This window comes from Alnus glutinosa, chromosome 13 (genome assembly GCF_958979055.1).
Source record: "Alnus glutinosa chromosome 13, dhAlnGlut1.1, whole genome shotgun sequence".
Lineage (NCBI taxonomy): Eukaryota > Viridiplantae > Streptophyta > Magnoliopsida > Fagales > Betulaceae > Alnus > Alnus glutinosa.
The window spans coordinates 7,691,424-7,706,484 of NC_084898.1; the positions used below are offsets into that span (position 1 = coordinate 7,691,424).

Below are 15,061 nucleotides of genomic sequence, written 5' to 3' on the forward strand. Positions count from 1 at the left end.
CGTGGCCTTCCATGATTGGCTTTCCACATAATTAGGCCATCACACCTCATTTTACTTGTCAAATAAATTCATTAATCAATTAAAATAAACAAACGGTCAAAGTCGGGTGTTTAGACTCTCAAACGCACATCCGTTACGACCAGACCAGGCTCCTACCAGAAAACGCCACCGTTTATTTCATCCATGGACTTTAAGCGACGTCGTTGAATGAGTTATACGCGGGAACAGAGCAGTTAAACGTTCGACAAAGAGTAACGGTTTCCTGAAGAAGAAAAAAATATATGATATATAATTTTCATTTTTAATTTAAGAAACGAAAACGAAACTCGCGCGAACATGTACAAATACAGGTCCCTAAGAAAGCGGAACTTTTCAACCGCTTTGCCTTTAGGAGTTTCCGAACAAAAGAGCTGACAAAAACTGCTTCCTTCTTGTTTATGTTTTTGTTGGGTCTCAGATATTTTCATTGTTAGCAAAAATTTGTCAAAGAAGAAAGGAACCTGACAAAATCGCCTCCTTGGAGTTTCAGATACAAATAACCAATCAGAAACATTAGATTTTTTTTTTTTTTTCTTGTTTTGTTTCCAACTTTCCAGGTGTTTTCTTCGTTCACATGTTCTGGTGGTTACAGAATTGGTCAGTTTCACGATCTGTTGGCAAATACTATTCTTATTTTTCGTTTCTTCTTTCTTGATTGTTTGGTTATCCATTGGCGACGGTTTGCTCTTTTATCAGATCGAATAGAATTCTGGTGATTTGGGCTTGTTTTCTTTTGGATGCTCATTTCCGATAGGTGAAAGATAGAACATTTACTACAGGTATGGATAGATGGCGGTGAAGTCCTTTTAGTTTTCAACTATTATTATTGTCTTTTTTTGTTTGTTTGTCACTGAAAGGATCTTTGGTATTGGAGAAATATATGTTGCTTGTTTTTGATTGTTGAACTTTGTTTTGTTTTGTTCTGTTTCATGAACAGCTTTGCCTTTCTGGTTTCTTTCTCCAAAATTTCCTGTCTTTCATATCTGATTTCTTCTTTTCTTTTTTCTTATTTTGGTTTCCTGTTTAGAACAATTATATGAAGGCAGCTGCATAGTTTGGTGTTTTGATTGCATTTTCGTGATTTCTCGGATACCCGAATTGCGAAATTGCCTCCGAGCCCGGAATGGAACAATTCCGGCATATTGGAGAGGTTCTGGGAAGTTTGAAGGCTCTAATGGTGTTGCAAGAAGACATTCAATTCAATCATTGCCAGTGTTATATGCTGCTTGACATTTTCTGTTTGGCATTCGACACGATTGCGGAGGAGATAAGGCAGAACCTGAAGTTGGAAGAGAAGAACAAGAAATGGAAAGCCCTTGAGCAGCCTTTGAGAGAGCTCTACAGGGTTTTCAAAGAAGGGGAGCTATACATCAAGCATTGCTTGGATGCAAAGGATTGGTGGGGAAAAGCAATCAGTCTCCATCGGAACAAAGACTCTGTTGAGTTTCACATCCACAACTTGTTCTGCTACTTCCCGGCCGTAATCGAGGCAATCGAGAATGCCGGAGAGATTGCGGGACTCGATGAGGGTGAGATGCAAAAGAGGAGAGTCGTGCTCACAAAGAAGTACGCTAAGGAGTGGAATGATCTGCAGCTTTTCCAGTGGAAATTTGGGAAGCAGTATTTGGTGGCTCGAGGAATTGTCAACCGTTTGGATAGTGCTTGGAGGGAAGATAGATGGAGGCTTATTGAATCACTCAAGGAGAAGAGAAGTTCTGTGTCAGCTGAATTGACAAAAAATGAACACCGGCTTGGAGACTTGCTGCTGAAGAAACTAAATGGGCCTGAGCAATTCAACGGGAAACTCTTCCCAAGTTCAATTTTGTTAGGAGGAAAGGATTACCATGTTCGGCGCCGGTTAGGTGGAGGAGGCCAGTATAAGGAGATTCAATGGCTGGGGGAAAGCTTTGTTTTGAGGCACTTCTATGGAGAGGTTGAGTCTTTGAGTTCTGAGATTTCCAATCTCCTTTCGCTTTCCCACCCCAACATATTGCAATACCTTTGTGGCTTTTATGACGAGGAGAAGAAAGAATGCTTGCTTGTGATGGAGTTGATGAGCAAGGATGTTTGCTCCTACTTGAAGGAGAATTGTGGCTCAAGGAGAAAGATTCTGTTCTCTCTCTCTGTTGTTGTTGATATCATGCTTCAGATTGCAAGAGGCATGGAGTATCTCCACTCTAGGAAGATCTTTCATGGAGATCTGAACCCTTCTAATGTTCTTCTCAAAGCAAGGAACTCCACTGAAGGTTATTTTCTAGCAAAAGTCTCTGGTTTTGGTCTGTCGTCAGTCAAGAGTAGTCCTACTTTTCGAAACTCACCAAAACAAAACACAGAACAGAATTCAACAAACCCATTTATTTGGCATGCGCCTGAAGTTCTGGCTGAGCAAGAGCAGCCAGGAAGTGCCTCTGCTTCCAAATACACTGAGAAAGCAGATGTCTACAGCTTTGGGATGCTTTGCTTTGAGCTCTTGACAGGGAAAGTTCCTTTTGAAGACAGCCATCTTCAAGGAGAGAAGATGAGTCGAAATATCAGAGCAGGGGAAAGACCTCTCTTCCCAATCCCAGCACCTAAATACCTTGTCAACTTGACCAAGAAATGCTGGCAAACTGACCCATCTCAGCGCCCAACTTTCTCATCCATTTGCAGGATTTTACGCTACATTAAGAAATTCCTTGCCATGAACCCTGACAATGGCCAGCCTGATGATCTTCAATCACCTTCTGTAGACTTTTGTGACATAGAGGCCTTGTTCGTGAAGAAATTTCCTGCAGAGGGGGATGGTGATCTTGCCTCAGTATCTCAAATTCCGTTTGAGATGTTTGCTTATAAACTAGCCGAGAAGGATAAGACTTGCATGAGCATTGAAGACAAGTGTTGGGTTCCAGCAAGTGATGCAGCCTCCATTAGCAGAGATGATAACTTGTCTGAAGTGGATGATCAATTGATACCAGCTAGCGATGCAGGTTCAATCTTTTTCGATGAGATGTCAATTTGTTCCGAGGCTCCATTGAAGAAAAATCTAACCCCAAAGAAACGTCCAGATCTAAAGATGAGAAAAAATGCCCCAGGTAGGATACTTCTAATCTCACCTCATTTTCTTATATATTATTGGAAGGGAAAAATTATGTTTAACTCCTTAGGTTTTTATCTTACTTGAATTTTACTTCTTAGGTTTTACCTAATTTTAGTTAGGTGCCTATGTTATTTTACCGTCAAAATTAACAATTTTTTATCTGCCATGTGTCTCATTGACATATCTCATCACCCCAATGCAATGTCATATTAACAAGTGTCAAGTCATTAATAGGAAGAAGAAAAAAATACCCACAAGAACTAATCGATCTGATGCGTAAAACTTAGAAAAACACAAAAAAATTGAGAACTCAAAAATGAGTACCAGCCAAATGGAGACGTGGACTTGGCACTTACTAATATGGCATTGAATGTGCTGACACGTACGATGATGTGTCAAATGAGATACATGTGACATATGGCAAACCGTTAAACTTTGACGGTAAAGTGACAGAGAGACCTAATTGAAACTTGGACAAATCTTAAAGACCATATCCTTGAAATTAAAAACCTAATAACTAAATCCAAGTCAAATAAAAACCTAGGGCTAAATATGATTTTTCCCTTATTGGAATCCATATCCATCCTCTAGTGTAATATTACTAAACTAGTTGAATTGCTCTCACAGGAACAGCAAAAGCACAATCACCAAGATCTTCACAAGCACAATCCCCATTGAGAAAATGTGGTCACAGTTTGAAGACGAGCAGAGGTAGTAAGACACCATTGAGTCCTGTGCACCCAAGTATAGGAAGGAGGACACCGTTGGCTATGAGTCCCGCGCACCCAAGTATAGGAAAGAGGGCACTGTTGACTATGAGTCCTGTGCACCCCAGTATGGAAAGGAATGGCTCAGATTCTGCTGTCTTGCAGGGGCCTCAACTAAACTGAAACAGAGTTGTTAGCGTTTCATAGAACTCTTGCCCCAAAAACGTGGGACTTTCAAGATAATTTTGCATATATCTCACGTTTTGTTCTACTTCAGAAAGAACATGTAGTGTTGATTCAAAAGATTAGGGACAGTAAATCTTACACGCTTGACTCTGTATCCAGAAAAGTTCCTCTGTTATAGGACTATAGATTTCATGTTGCTAATCTTGTTTATCATTACACACTTGCCATGGAATCTATATATTCGGTTTCTTTTTTAATGCTTCTCTGTTGGTTATGATCCGTTAACAATATTTGAGAGGAGTATGTGTAGCCTAATATCCGATGGTGATTTTTCTCAGAGAATGAACACTCGAGAGTATGTGTGGCATTTCTCCTATCTGAGTCTTTAAACTAACCTGATTGCAATATGAAATATCTCTGATAGCTTGAAAATGGACCAATAGCCTTTTACAAAATTAATCAATTACTGAAAAAAAATAATCAAGAAACGCTTTGACATTCCCTTCTTCAAAAGAAACATGAATCACTGTTTAAGTTTATACAAATTGCGATATACAAAAAAGATGCGGAATCAGGTCATCCTGTCAGATCTACTACACAAAATTATATCATATACATGAAATTGAAGAAAATTTACAATAGCAACTTTTTACCTTAGACATTAATTTCCTAAATACAACCCAATAAGGAATTTCTTGTCAGAGTCAACAACCCTTCTGAGCGGACTTTGAACAAACAAGTGGGCTACCAAAAATGCTAGTCCATCACTGAAAAATCTTTTTAAGGACTAAGAAATCTGCATTTGTTCTTAGGAGCAACTGCAAAAATAGATAACACTCATTCTGAATGCCAGAAACAGCTGTTCCCAAAATTCCATGTTTATCTTTGAATCCATTTGTACTGAATTCATGTCGATTTCAGTCAATCATTTTACATCTCGAAGCAGTATCTCAGGCCTCTTCTATCAGTGACTACATGATATTTGTGGTTTTACGCCTTTAATTTCTCATGCTGGCATCTCAATCTTCCGATGTGGAGATCAGGAGCCAGTTGTCGCAATTTCGACATCTCTTAAATAAGTTTTTTTGGGATGAAATGCTGCAGACTCGGTATTTCAAAATGAGGTGAGCTCTTCACATGAACAGCTAGAGCCAAAAAATCCTCTTGATTGTCAGAGTTTCCCCTACAAATTATGGTGATAGTCCTCAATGAAAAACTTGGGGAATCACAAGGTTTAAAGGAGCCAGACGGCAAATTTTTGGTCGAATAGTTACCTTTTCCTCAAACCAACTGCAACACTTTTATACACCCACTTGAATTGGCAGCAACAACCATGTCTGATTTCGCTCTCCAACAAACACTGGAAACAAACTGCATATTGTCATCATCAGACTCTTTTCCAGAGACAGGATCAATGGAGCCAAACTTGTGGGAAGTAATTGGCATAGGCAGAGATCTATGGTAAACATAAACCTGAAAAGAATGAGCCACTTTAAGTAATTAGAGAAGTTCATTCTCTCATGAAAAAAAAAAAATGTAGATATAATGAACTGAATAGATGCAGGAAGATGTTTTGAATCTTCAATTTTTTACAGGTACTGAACTTCCTTCAATTTATGAGAAGAGAACAGAGAAGGAAAAAAAAAAAAAAAAACCTTCTTAATTAACTAATCAAAAAACCAGTGCGACTCTGGCAAGGAATGCATACCTCATTTGTTTCTGAACCGCATGTTACATAACCATCAGCAGTGGATAAACCCACAAAATTCTGAGGAAGCAAGAGGTCCAAAGTTTAACCAACCAAGAAAAGGAAGAAAAAATCAGATTCTTAATCAAACCAAGATAACTGCTAGATGTTAGAATCAAGAAAGAAAGGTAAATAGATTCTAGCATAAGAAAACCAACCTTCTCATTAGCATGCCCACTAAGGGTTATGCCGCAAGCATTATTGGACAGACCGCAAGGACTGGTTTTGTTGAGATCCCAAACCTTTAATGTGCTGTCAGTGGATGCAGAAACAAGTGTTTCGGAGTCCAAGAATTTCACAAAGCTCACAGCTTTTTCATGGCCCGCCAATACACACCAGGGGATTTTAGTAAACCGAAGATCATAGCAATAAGTTCTATAATCGGCAGATCCAAAGGCCAACAAATGTGAGGAGTGGGCAGAGAACTGAACACAGCAGACATTTGCAACGCTCTTGATTGTATCTAAACTGTTTTTCTGCACAAGAAGTTCTATTGAATGAGCCTTGCAAAAAAAACTTTAGCAGTAGCCAGAAGCTAGAATGAATAAGTGCAAAAGTTCACATTATCTTCACATGGGTTAAAGTAAAATTGTCAACATCCTTTAACCTACCTGCACATCTTGCCGACTAACCCAGCCAAGGACAGTTCTTGCTGTCTTAATCATTCCTCCATAAAAGTATAAATCACAAGATTTCATTTGCTGTTCACTATTTTCTACGAGTAGCATAAAGACAAACTTTTTGGAAATAAAACAAATCTCTCTAGAAAGTAAAAATGTTTGAAATATCAATTAGTTTACGCATTGCAGTTTTCTTACCCAAAAGGAACAAAAATAAACATAAAAAAACACCCCTTTTTTAATTATACTTCCATCAAAATCATTGTAATAATGAAAATCTAAAGTAACACTGCTTTTACTGAATATCAATTTTATGGTCGTACTACATCTATGACAGAGGGAGTGAGAAAAAGAGAGAGAGAATATGCATGCCTCACTAATGCTCCACAGTTTCACGAAGCAGTCATCACTTCCACTGGCCAATTTTGTGGGAGATACTTGAGAAAAGTCAACGGACCAAGCCCTTCTTTGATGCTCTGTGAATTGAGAAAACGCTTGACCAGTACCTGCATCCCATAACTGGAAATCCATCGAAGCAAATCATGTCATGACCAATCCAGAAAAATTAGTATATGTCAAAGCAATGCATACCCACAGGTGAAGCAAATCATGTCATGACCAATCCAGAAAAATTAGTATATGTCAAAGCAATGCATACCCACAGGTTAAGACACGCGTGTTAGAGAAGCAAATAAAGAAACTCCAGTGCTCAAAATTAACTTGTAATACCATGGATCAATTAATCATAAAATTTACATTATAGTATCAGAACAGAAACGGTAAACAAAAATACTAAGTCATTAATCATTATCATAGATCAAAGAATCCTTGCAAACATGCATCTAGTTGTTAGCATAACCCAACTGCAAGATGTGTTTAAAAGTAACTAAGAAATTTCCCATACTCATCTTGAACAAAGACATCTTAGGCTATAATTAGAAATATATAACCCATTCTTCTGCGGAGATAATGTCTCAAAATTATGTACTGAGGTTAAAAAGAATAACAACAATGGTGGTGCGGCTTACAGTTTATGCTATCTATGTGTGTGATAAAATCGGAAGCACATCTAACTTGATGAAATCTTAAGGTCCAAAATCAGTTTCATTCTTGCAGTCTTAGAAATTTCAGTCAGCCCTGGAATACAGAGCACTGGAGTACCCCTATAAGAAATATTCATTGCACAAAAAAATTGCTATTCAAAATTAACAGATGGAACCTGAATTGACAGAGGAAACCAGAGCACGAGCATGAACTATTAACAGAAAGAACCTACTTTAGTTCAATTTATAGGGAGACAGATATCACAATCACTGACAACGGAAATAAGAAATTTCTTTAAAAGAAAAAAGATATGGATGATGGCATTGAACATAATAACACCAGTTAAGATACTGATCCAATGTACTTAGAATCTAATTTAGCCCTACAAAAGGGAAGGGGGGGGCCTTCAAAGATACATTGAGTAACCATTTAAAAACTCTGCAACTATGCCAAGATAAAAGAAGATGCTCCACATGGATTGGCTAATTAACATTCTGGCACAAATATTCTTTTTCAGTATATACTCTCTTATCTGCAAAATATACGCACCTTCACTACACCATCATAATCAGTTGAAGCCAGATAGTTCTTGATATAGTTGTTCCAGCAAACACAACTAAGCTTTGATTTATTTGACATCTCAATCACTGGATAATTTATATCAACGGAGTCATTAAGGAGAGCATTAAATTCAAATATCTTTATTTTCTTTGACACTCCAGCAGCAGCAAAGTACTCCTCATCCCGGTCAAAACTGAGAGAGCAAATTACATTTGCAGAATTATTGAAATCCCCATTTCTTAGTATCCCACGCACTTCAAACTTACTATAACGAGCATACTTGCATAAACCATCAAAGAAGGCTCCTAAGCGATCAGTGGAAATCTGTTTTTCTTCGTCCATTTGGGCCAAACACCAGTTCTCACGATTCCCCAATAAATCCTTATCTGGACGTGTTGTTGCATCACTTTCAGTGAGCTGAATTTCAGATCTCACCAACGAGTAAGCTTTCTCAAGCTGATGGATATTCCTCGTCAACATCAACTCATTTGTATTAGATATAGGGGATGACCGAGAAAGCGCATCCAAACTTGACAGTTCTTTATGATAGAACATAGTCTCCTTTCTACTGAGGGAGTCACTGTGCAAGCAAGAATCAACCAGTGAGTTTTTCAAAGTGCGCCTCTTCTCAACCTCTTCAATATCTGCTTCTAAGCAGCTAATGTCTTCCACTAACTTGGAAGCACGCTGGTGCTTTTCCTCTTTCAATGAAACCAGGAAATGTGATAATAGTTCCGAGTCGGCATCATCTTGATCAATGGATGATGATAATTCTTCAGCACACACCTCCGTCACTCCATTAATCACTTCAGATTGTATAATCTCCCTGTTAGACAAAAAATTGTAAACTCAGAATATTATGTGAGATTATAGATCCAAGCTCAGGTCCAAAATTCAAAGGATTTGCATCGGCTTTATTCTATTGGACACTGAATCGTATAAAGCTATAAATTCCTACTGTCACCCAATATTTAATTGAATTTTCTTGATAAAATAAACCCAGTATACTGTTCATCAGTTTAAGCCAAGGGAAAGACACCTTGGCATGTCATTGAATCAAATTCTCCATAGCCAACACTAACTAAATTTACTTGACTTTAACAACAAAGAGTTGGTATTACCTGGTTGTCGGGCGCAATGAAGGTTCAGGATGAATTAGCCAAAGACAGAATCCAGCTTCCTTGGGATTTTCAGATAAAAAATTTGGGGGAAGAATTCTATTACGCAGATCTGACATTGCGGCAGCATGAGCTCTTTCAGAGTCAAAACGACCAAGTAACTGAAAGAATACAAATTAGTTATTCAATGCCTTCAAAAAGAGTCAACAACTAGCAGTAAACGATAAGAACAAACATAACCCATAGGTCCAACTGACCAGAAATACACTAAGATACTGCTTCCAGATACTAAACTCGGATAGTACTCCAAGAGCAAAGCCATCAGCTATTTCAGTGGTTGGCAAGTGCTGTATAAAGTCTCATAACCTTGAATTTATATGCGGACAGTTTTTCTCTTCTTTTTTTTTTTTTTGAGAGAGAATGCTGATTTTGTGTTGCCATAATATTTTGGGTTAAGATGGATGAGTGGCAATACAAGATAACTGCATTTGAAGTTTAGTAGCACAAAAGAAGGAGAAAATGTAAGGAAGTTGTTTAAGATGGCTGAATCACATGAAACAAGGATGACTGAGCCCATTAATGACAAGTAATTCAAGTGGATGGGCCAAAGGAGCAGCGCAATGGCAAATATATTATGGATCAGGAATAGGATTGATTTAGAAACCATATGTGGATGTAATTTAAACCTTTATGCTCTCAGATCAAGAGGTGCAGTGAAACTTTAAATTTCCAGAGCTGCTTCCCTAATGGTACAAGGATCTCTTATAGCTCGAGTTCTTTGCAAAATTAGAGACTATGGGCTCGTTTAGTTTGCGGAATAGACCCCTGGAATGGAATGAGTCATTCTTATGTTTGGTATGGATCTATTCCTTGGAATAGTTATTCCCATTGGAATACTTATTCCCTTACGAAGAGAAATGCCTATTCCTCTCAAAAATGAGAGGAATAGCTATTCCAATGGGAATAGACTAGATTTTCCAGAAAAAACACTATTATTTTTTATTTTCTTTCAATTTTTTTTTTCAAAAAAAAAAAAAAAAAAGAGGAAAAATCGAAACCCCACCCCCCCTTAACAATTGGGGTGGTCGGCCAGCCACATATGGCTCCAGGGGTGGTCACACCACCCCCGGAACGCCTCGTGGGCCGCAGCTACCCCCTAGATATTTCGTGGGTGGCCGACCACCACAATAGTTTTCAAATTTTTTTTTTTAATTTTTTTAATTTTATAATTTAAGTTTTTTATTTTTTTTTGAAGTTTTAAAATATATATAATGTGGGGTTTTTTTAGAAATTTTGATTGTATTCTAATTAATGTATATAAGTTGTTACCAAACTAAAGATTAAGAATAACCATTCCATTCCACTACCTTTTATTCCTAGGAATAGCTATTCATTTTCCTAATGGAACAGTCATTCCGCAAATCAAACGAGGCCTACATCAACCATAAGTGCATATCATTTTTTAGCTGAATATTCAAGAAAAAAAAATTGTTAACACAGCATTATGCAGATTCCTTTGAGATGAAACACCGATAGTGGAATCATAGATATATGAAGAACTGGGAAGGTTCATAGTTAACAAAACCTTGTAGATTAAACAATCTTTTCAAACTCAGCTGTATCTCAAAACAGGAGTTAAAATAATACGATATTTGGCATTTATCAGCCGCATATTCAGAATCATTTTCAAAACAAGAACCAAAGTACAGCCTAAGGAACATTACATTATAGATCTATTCCTTTTTTGAACACAAGATGACCAAGAAACAAATCTGGCTTTGCATAGACAGAACAAACACACAGGCTCACATAGAAATGACACTAGCAAAGGTGAGCAATATCAAGCACCGTGGCATAGATGGACAGATGTTTTCACTTATGCAATTATCTCTTGTAGTCACTATGTTCAACACCAATAGCGACAAAAATGTTCTACCAAAAAAAATATATATAGTGACAAAAATGTTTGGCTGACGCTTCAGAGAAGCAATAAATATAAAAGCCCACGTGAAAATTTCAAGTGGTAAATGGAGAAGCAGCCTCTCACCTCAAAAATAAGAACACCAAGACAGTAGATATTTGACGAAGATGTGCCAGCACCCTCACTGAGCTCCTCAGGACTTTTATACCATTTCTCTTCCAACCGTTCACTCAGAGAAGTCAAATGATGTTGAGCTATAGTAGACGCACAAGGGCTGCTGGGCTTGCTCTGACTCTCACATTCTGTACTTGGATTAGCTTCATTATATTCATCACAAGAATCCCATGCACTTTCAAGTTTGTGGCAAGATCTTGAAGGGAAATGGTGCCACCGCCTACTGAAGTTAGCATTCTCACTGAACTTTTGCTTCTTTGCATATAAAGCAGCAGAGGGAAACATTACCTGCTCCAGAGGCCTTTTTCTTATAAGACAATTATCTGAGCGCAAAGTATTATGATCCCCTACACCATTTAACGTTTCTCTCTTGACAGATGACCCAATGTACTTAACCTGATTTGACAACAACAACCTGAAACAAGAGGGCCGTAAGTCCTTCAAGGTAACTCCTTGAGAGTGATTGAAATCAACCACATCCACGATCTGTCTAAATATATACAAGCACTTAACTTTACTTGCTTCATGGCGCCCAACTTTCAGCCATTGTCTCAAACAAACTCCATCATGATCCGAACCACCAGGAGGCCTAAGCCCAGCAATGCCTTCAGGAGAAGGCGTTGCAGTTTTGGAACACAGTCCCTGTGATACATCAGAAGCCACCATAGTACTACCGCCAATCTTCAAATTATTCTGGTCTCTGGGCCCAACATGAATGCCATCACTAGTAGGGCCTTTACATACAATCCCTTTTCCCTTCAAAGTCTTTTTAACAAAAAACTCAGAGAACCCTGATTTAGATATAATCTTTGTCCGGATACCTCCACAATTGTTGCCTGGTGCCTCTTGATTTTCAGCAGTCATCAACTGTTCCGCCATATCCTTACTATCATTGCTAAATGGTTTTTGAGCCAATAACTCTGGAAAATGCGTGCCCCCCATATCCTCCCAGAAACTTGGCATTGCCTGACCATTGCCCCTCCATATAGTATCACCGCGTGAACTCCCACCTCCTGATCCACCTGCAAGCTGATAAAGATGCTGCCACTGATTCTGCCTAGCCTGCATTCTTTCTCTATTGCTTGATGTACCAACAGCAGCTAAATTCGAGCCATTGTAATCGGTCACTCTCAACTCGTCAACCATGATACCAGCATCATCCATGGAGCAAAGACTAGCATGGGGTTGCTCCAATCCATTCCCATGGTTTATACTCCTATTTACATTCTTACCCTCTTGAACCGCAAATTCCTGGGGCGGGCTCTGGTTAAAGTCACCCTCTCCAGGTATAAACATTTCCTGGGATTCCAACATGTTGCGGCCTTCAGGTTTCAGAGAATACTCACTCTCTTTGCTTTGGAGGCGTGCACCCTCCATCGCATCTAACAGGGTTGCATCATCACCCATCCTTCATCCATGCTGCCCAAACTGACCTCATTCAGTCAAATGTTGGCCTTGCACTGTAAATGGGACTTGTTCGATCAAAATCGGATAAAGTAACTAATCATATCTAGTCTTTCTCTTTCCAATTACTCCTCAGTGCAACTGCTAGTATCATCAAGCTAGAAAAGTTAAGAAGAAGAAGAAGGCAATGCCATAGCAAACAAAACCAAGAGCTAAAACAACACCATATGTTGACACTACCATATAAAAATATAAACAACATCATTCAAATGGAAAATAAAAAATCAACCCATCAAAGCACCAAAGCAAATAGCTCATCAATCTCCAAACATCTTTGGTATGTAACAGGCACATACATACATGCAAATATAGATATATACATAATAATTCTGATATTAGACAAAAGAGATTAAACAATACAATCCAAAAATTCCCCGTAATTGATTGGTAAAAAAAATGTAAGAAAATAAAGCAAATGAGCATTCTAAGCTTCTATAATCCCAAATTCAGCTACCTCATTCAATTAATTTCTTCTCCTACCTTCACAAACTGACAGAACATAACACCGCAACAGACTAAACCAACTTAAACCTCCATTTTATTTTCCTTCATCTTCTCAGAACCCAAACAGAGACAGCGCAAACAAACAAACAAAAAAGTTGTAAATGCATAAAACAACACTCCAATTAACGCAGAGCTTACCAACTCTTTGAACGGAAAACCAAGCGCTCGACCGCCAAGGGCCCAGAGTTCTTTCAATTCCTTAAGAGTACAAAGGGGTATGCGCAAAACTTGAAAATTCGACGAGAGCAAAAGCCCTAGCTCAGCTGTGACCCGGCCTGGAGATGAAACTGGATAACAAATATCTTTTGCCTCCCAAGCGCTCTCTCTCTCTCTCTCTCTCTCTCTCTAAAAATTAATAGAATTTCAAAACCATGTAATTATTTTTATTTGTTTTGGTTGGATAATTTTTTAAAATTATTTTTTATTTTGCGGTGACAAATTTTACGTCGGGTTTTGGTACGCCCTGTGCCAGATCTATCTCCCTAACGCGGAAGGAATATCATTTACCACTGCCCAGTAAATTTGGAGGAGATTTTTCTCGGGATATTTATTTTAAGTCTTTATTTAATTATATTCATAATCCTGGAAATATACTAATATAGCGCCAAGAGGCGGTGTATTTTCTGAAATGCCATCACTGTGTGAAACTCGACAAAATATGACCAAGATGGAAATATTTGCCGACAAAGTTCGTGAATTTCCTTTTGTTGGGATTTCCCGTCAATCAATTCTCCCTTTTTTTTATAATATTAAAAGTATTTTATAATAAAAGAAAAAAATATATATTTTAAGTAAATAGAGAGTGAGATTTAATTATTTTGAGAAAAAAATTAATGGCTAAATTAAAAAAAAAAATGTTATTTTTCAGCTAAACTTTATTGAGCCGGATATAAATGCTCACTTTTCAACCATTTTTTCTTATTCTTTTTTATTAAAAAAAAAATCAGAAATTCATTCATTCAAAAAAAAAATTAAAAATTTGTAATTCATTATGAAAAAATATTTTAGAACTCCCAAGGCTTAGAAAGAGGAAAAGATGTAGGAATGAGAATAAGCACATTTTTAGTTATGGAATAGAACATTGATGTGTTTTTTTAAAAAATATTAATAAAAAAATTATAAATATGATACAAAAGTAAAAGGAAATTTGAATTTTTTTTCAAAAAAAAAACGTATTTATACAAAAGTAAAAGGAAATTTGAATTTTTTTTCAAAAAAAAAACGTGAAAAAAGTTATTTGATAACACGAAGAAAAAAAAAATCAAATTCTCTTTAAATTTGATATTTTTATGAGATAAATTATTCAAAAATAATCTTTTACCCTTAATTTTTTTTTTCTTTTTTAAGTTTTGTCCCATCCACAACTAAATTTTAAACCCACGGCCTTTTGCTCGACTAGACATGTCCTTGTGGTTCCCATTAGACCAGCAATGAGCAATCCATTCGAAGAATTTTAAAAATAATAATAAATCTCAGCAATTAATTCCTATGACTAATTTTATAATTTTCTCGCTCTGAACCATACCTTTAAATTAAAAGTATGAATTTAGTAAAAAAAAATATATATATATATATATATATATAATTGCACCGAAAAAAAATAAAAAAGAAAATTAATTTGGTAAAACCCAGCGGAAAAGAATGGCAAAGGTGATAATCATTTTAAAAGGAAGGAAGAAATGGCGACGGACGGTCCACGTAGATTCAAAAACAAAACGAGCCGAACACGCAAGACAGCAGGTGGTCATGGATTCACGGTCACATCACGTGGCCTTCCAAAGGGCGAGAGGTATTAGGGGAGCTATTGGTTGACCTCGTGCCACGTCACACCGTTTCGGTGGGTCTCACAGAAAGAGCCAAATATGGCAGGCAGGTGGGCCCTGAACGCATGTAGGACACG

At 37.5% G+C, this 15,061-nt stretch overlaps 2 protein-coding genes across 5 annotated transcripts; one reads left to right on the top strand and one right to left on the bottom strand.

Moving 5' to 3' along the window:
• Nucleotides 1-371: 371 nt before the first annotated feature.
• Nucleotides 372-4,265, top strand: LOC133854836 (uncharacterized). 2 transcript variants are annotated; one of them, XM_062291105.1, is made up of 4 exons: nt 374-636; nt 736-818; nt 1,067-3,110; nt 3,743-4,265. In XM_062291105.1, the coding sequence occupies exons 3-4, from the start codon at nt 1,163-1,165 to the stop codon at nt 4,003-4,005; spliced, it is 2,211 nt and encodes a 736-aa protein (XP_062147089.1). In that variant the 5' UTR covers nt 374-636; nt 736-818; nt 1,067-1,162; the 3' UTR covers nt 4,006-4,265. The 2 variants fall into 2 exon arrangements, with proteins under 2 accessions (XP_062147090.1, XP_062147089.1); XM_062291106.1 differs by having other exon boundaries at nt 372-818; nt 3,726-3,925.
• A 220-nt stretch (nt 4,266-4,485) lies between these two features.
• Nucleotides 4,486-13,515, bottom strand: LOC133854835 (protein SPA1-RELATED 2). Of its 3 annotated transcripts, none has more exons than XM_062291104.1 (9): nt 13,300-13,515; nt 11,146-12,653; nt 9,102-9,259; nt 7,969-8,806; nt 6,748-6,894; nt 5,914-6,231; nt 5,717-5,776; nt 5,283-5,481; nt 4,486-5,191 (listed from the first exon to the last, which is right to left on the bottom strand). In XM_062291104.1, exons 2-8 carry the CDS (start codon nt 12,598-12,600, stop codon nt 5,290-5,292), a joined length of 3,168 nt encoding a protein of 1,055 aa, XP_062147088.1. In that variant the 5' UTR covers nt 12,601-12,653; nt 13,300-13,515; the 3' UTR covers nt 4,486-5,191; nt 5,283-5,289. The 3 variants fall into 3 exon arrangements, with proteins under 3 accessions (XP_062147088.1, XP_062147086.1, XP_062147087.1); XM_062291102.1 differs by having other exon boundaries at nt 11,146-12,738; XM_062291103.1 differs by having other exon boundaries at nt 11,146-12,741.
• Nucleotides 13,516-15,061: the final 1,546 nt, after the last annotated feature.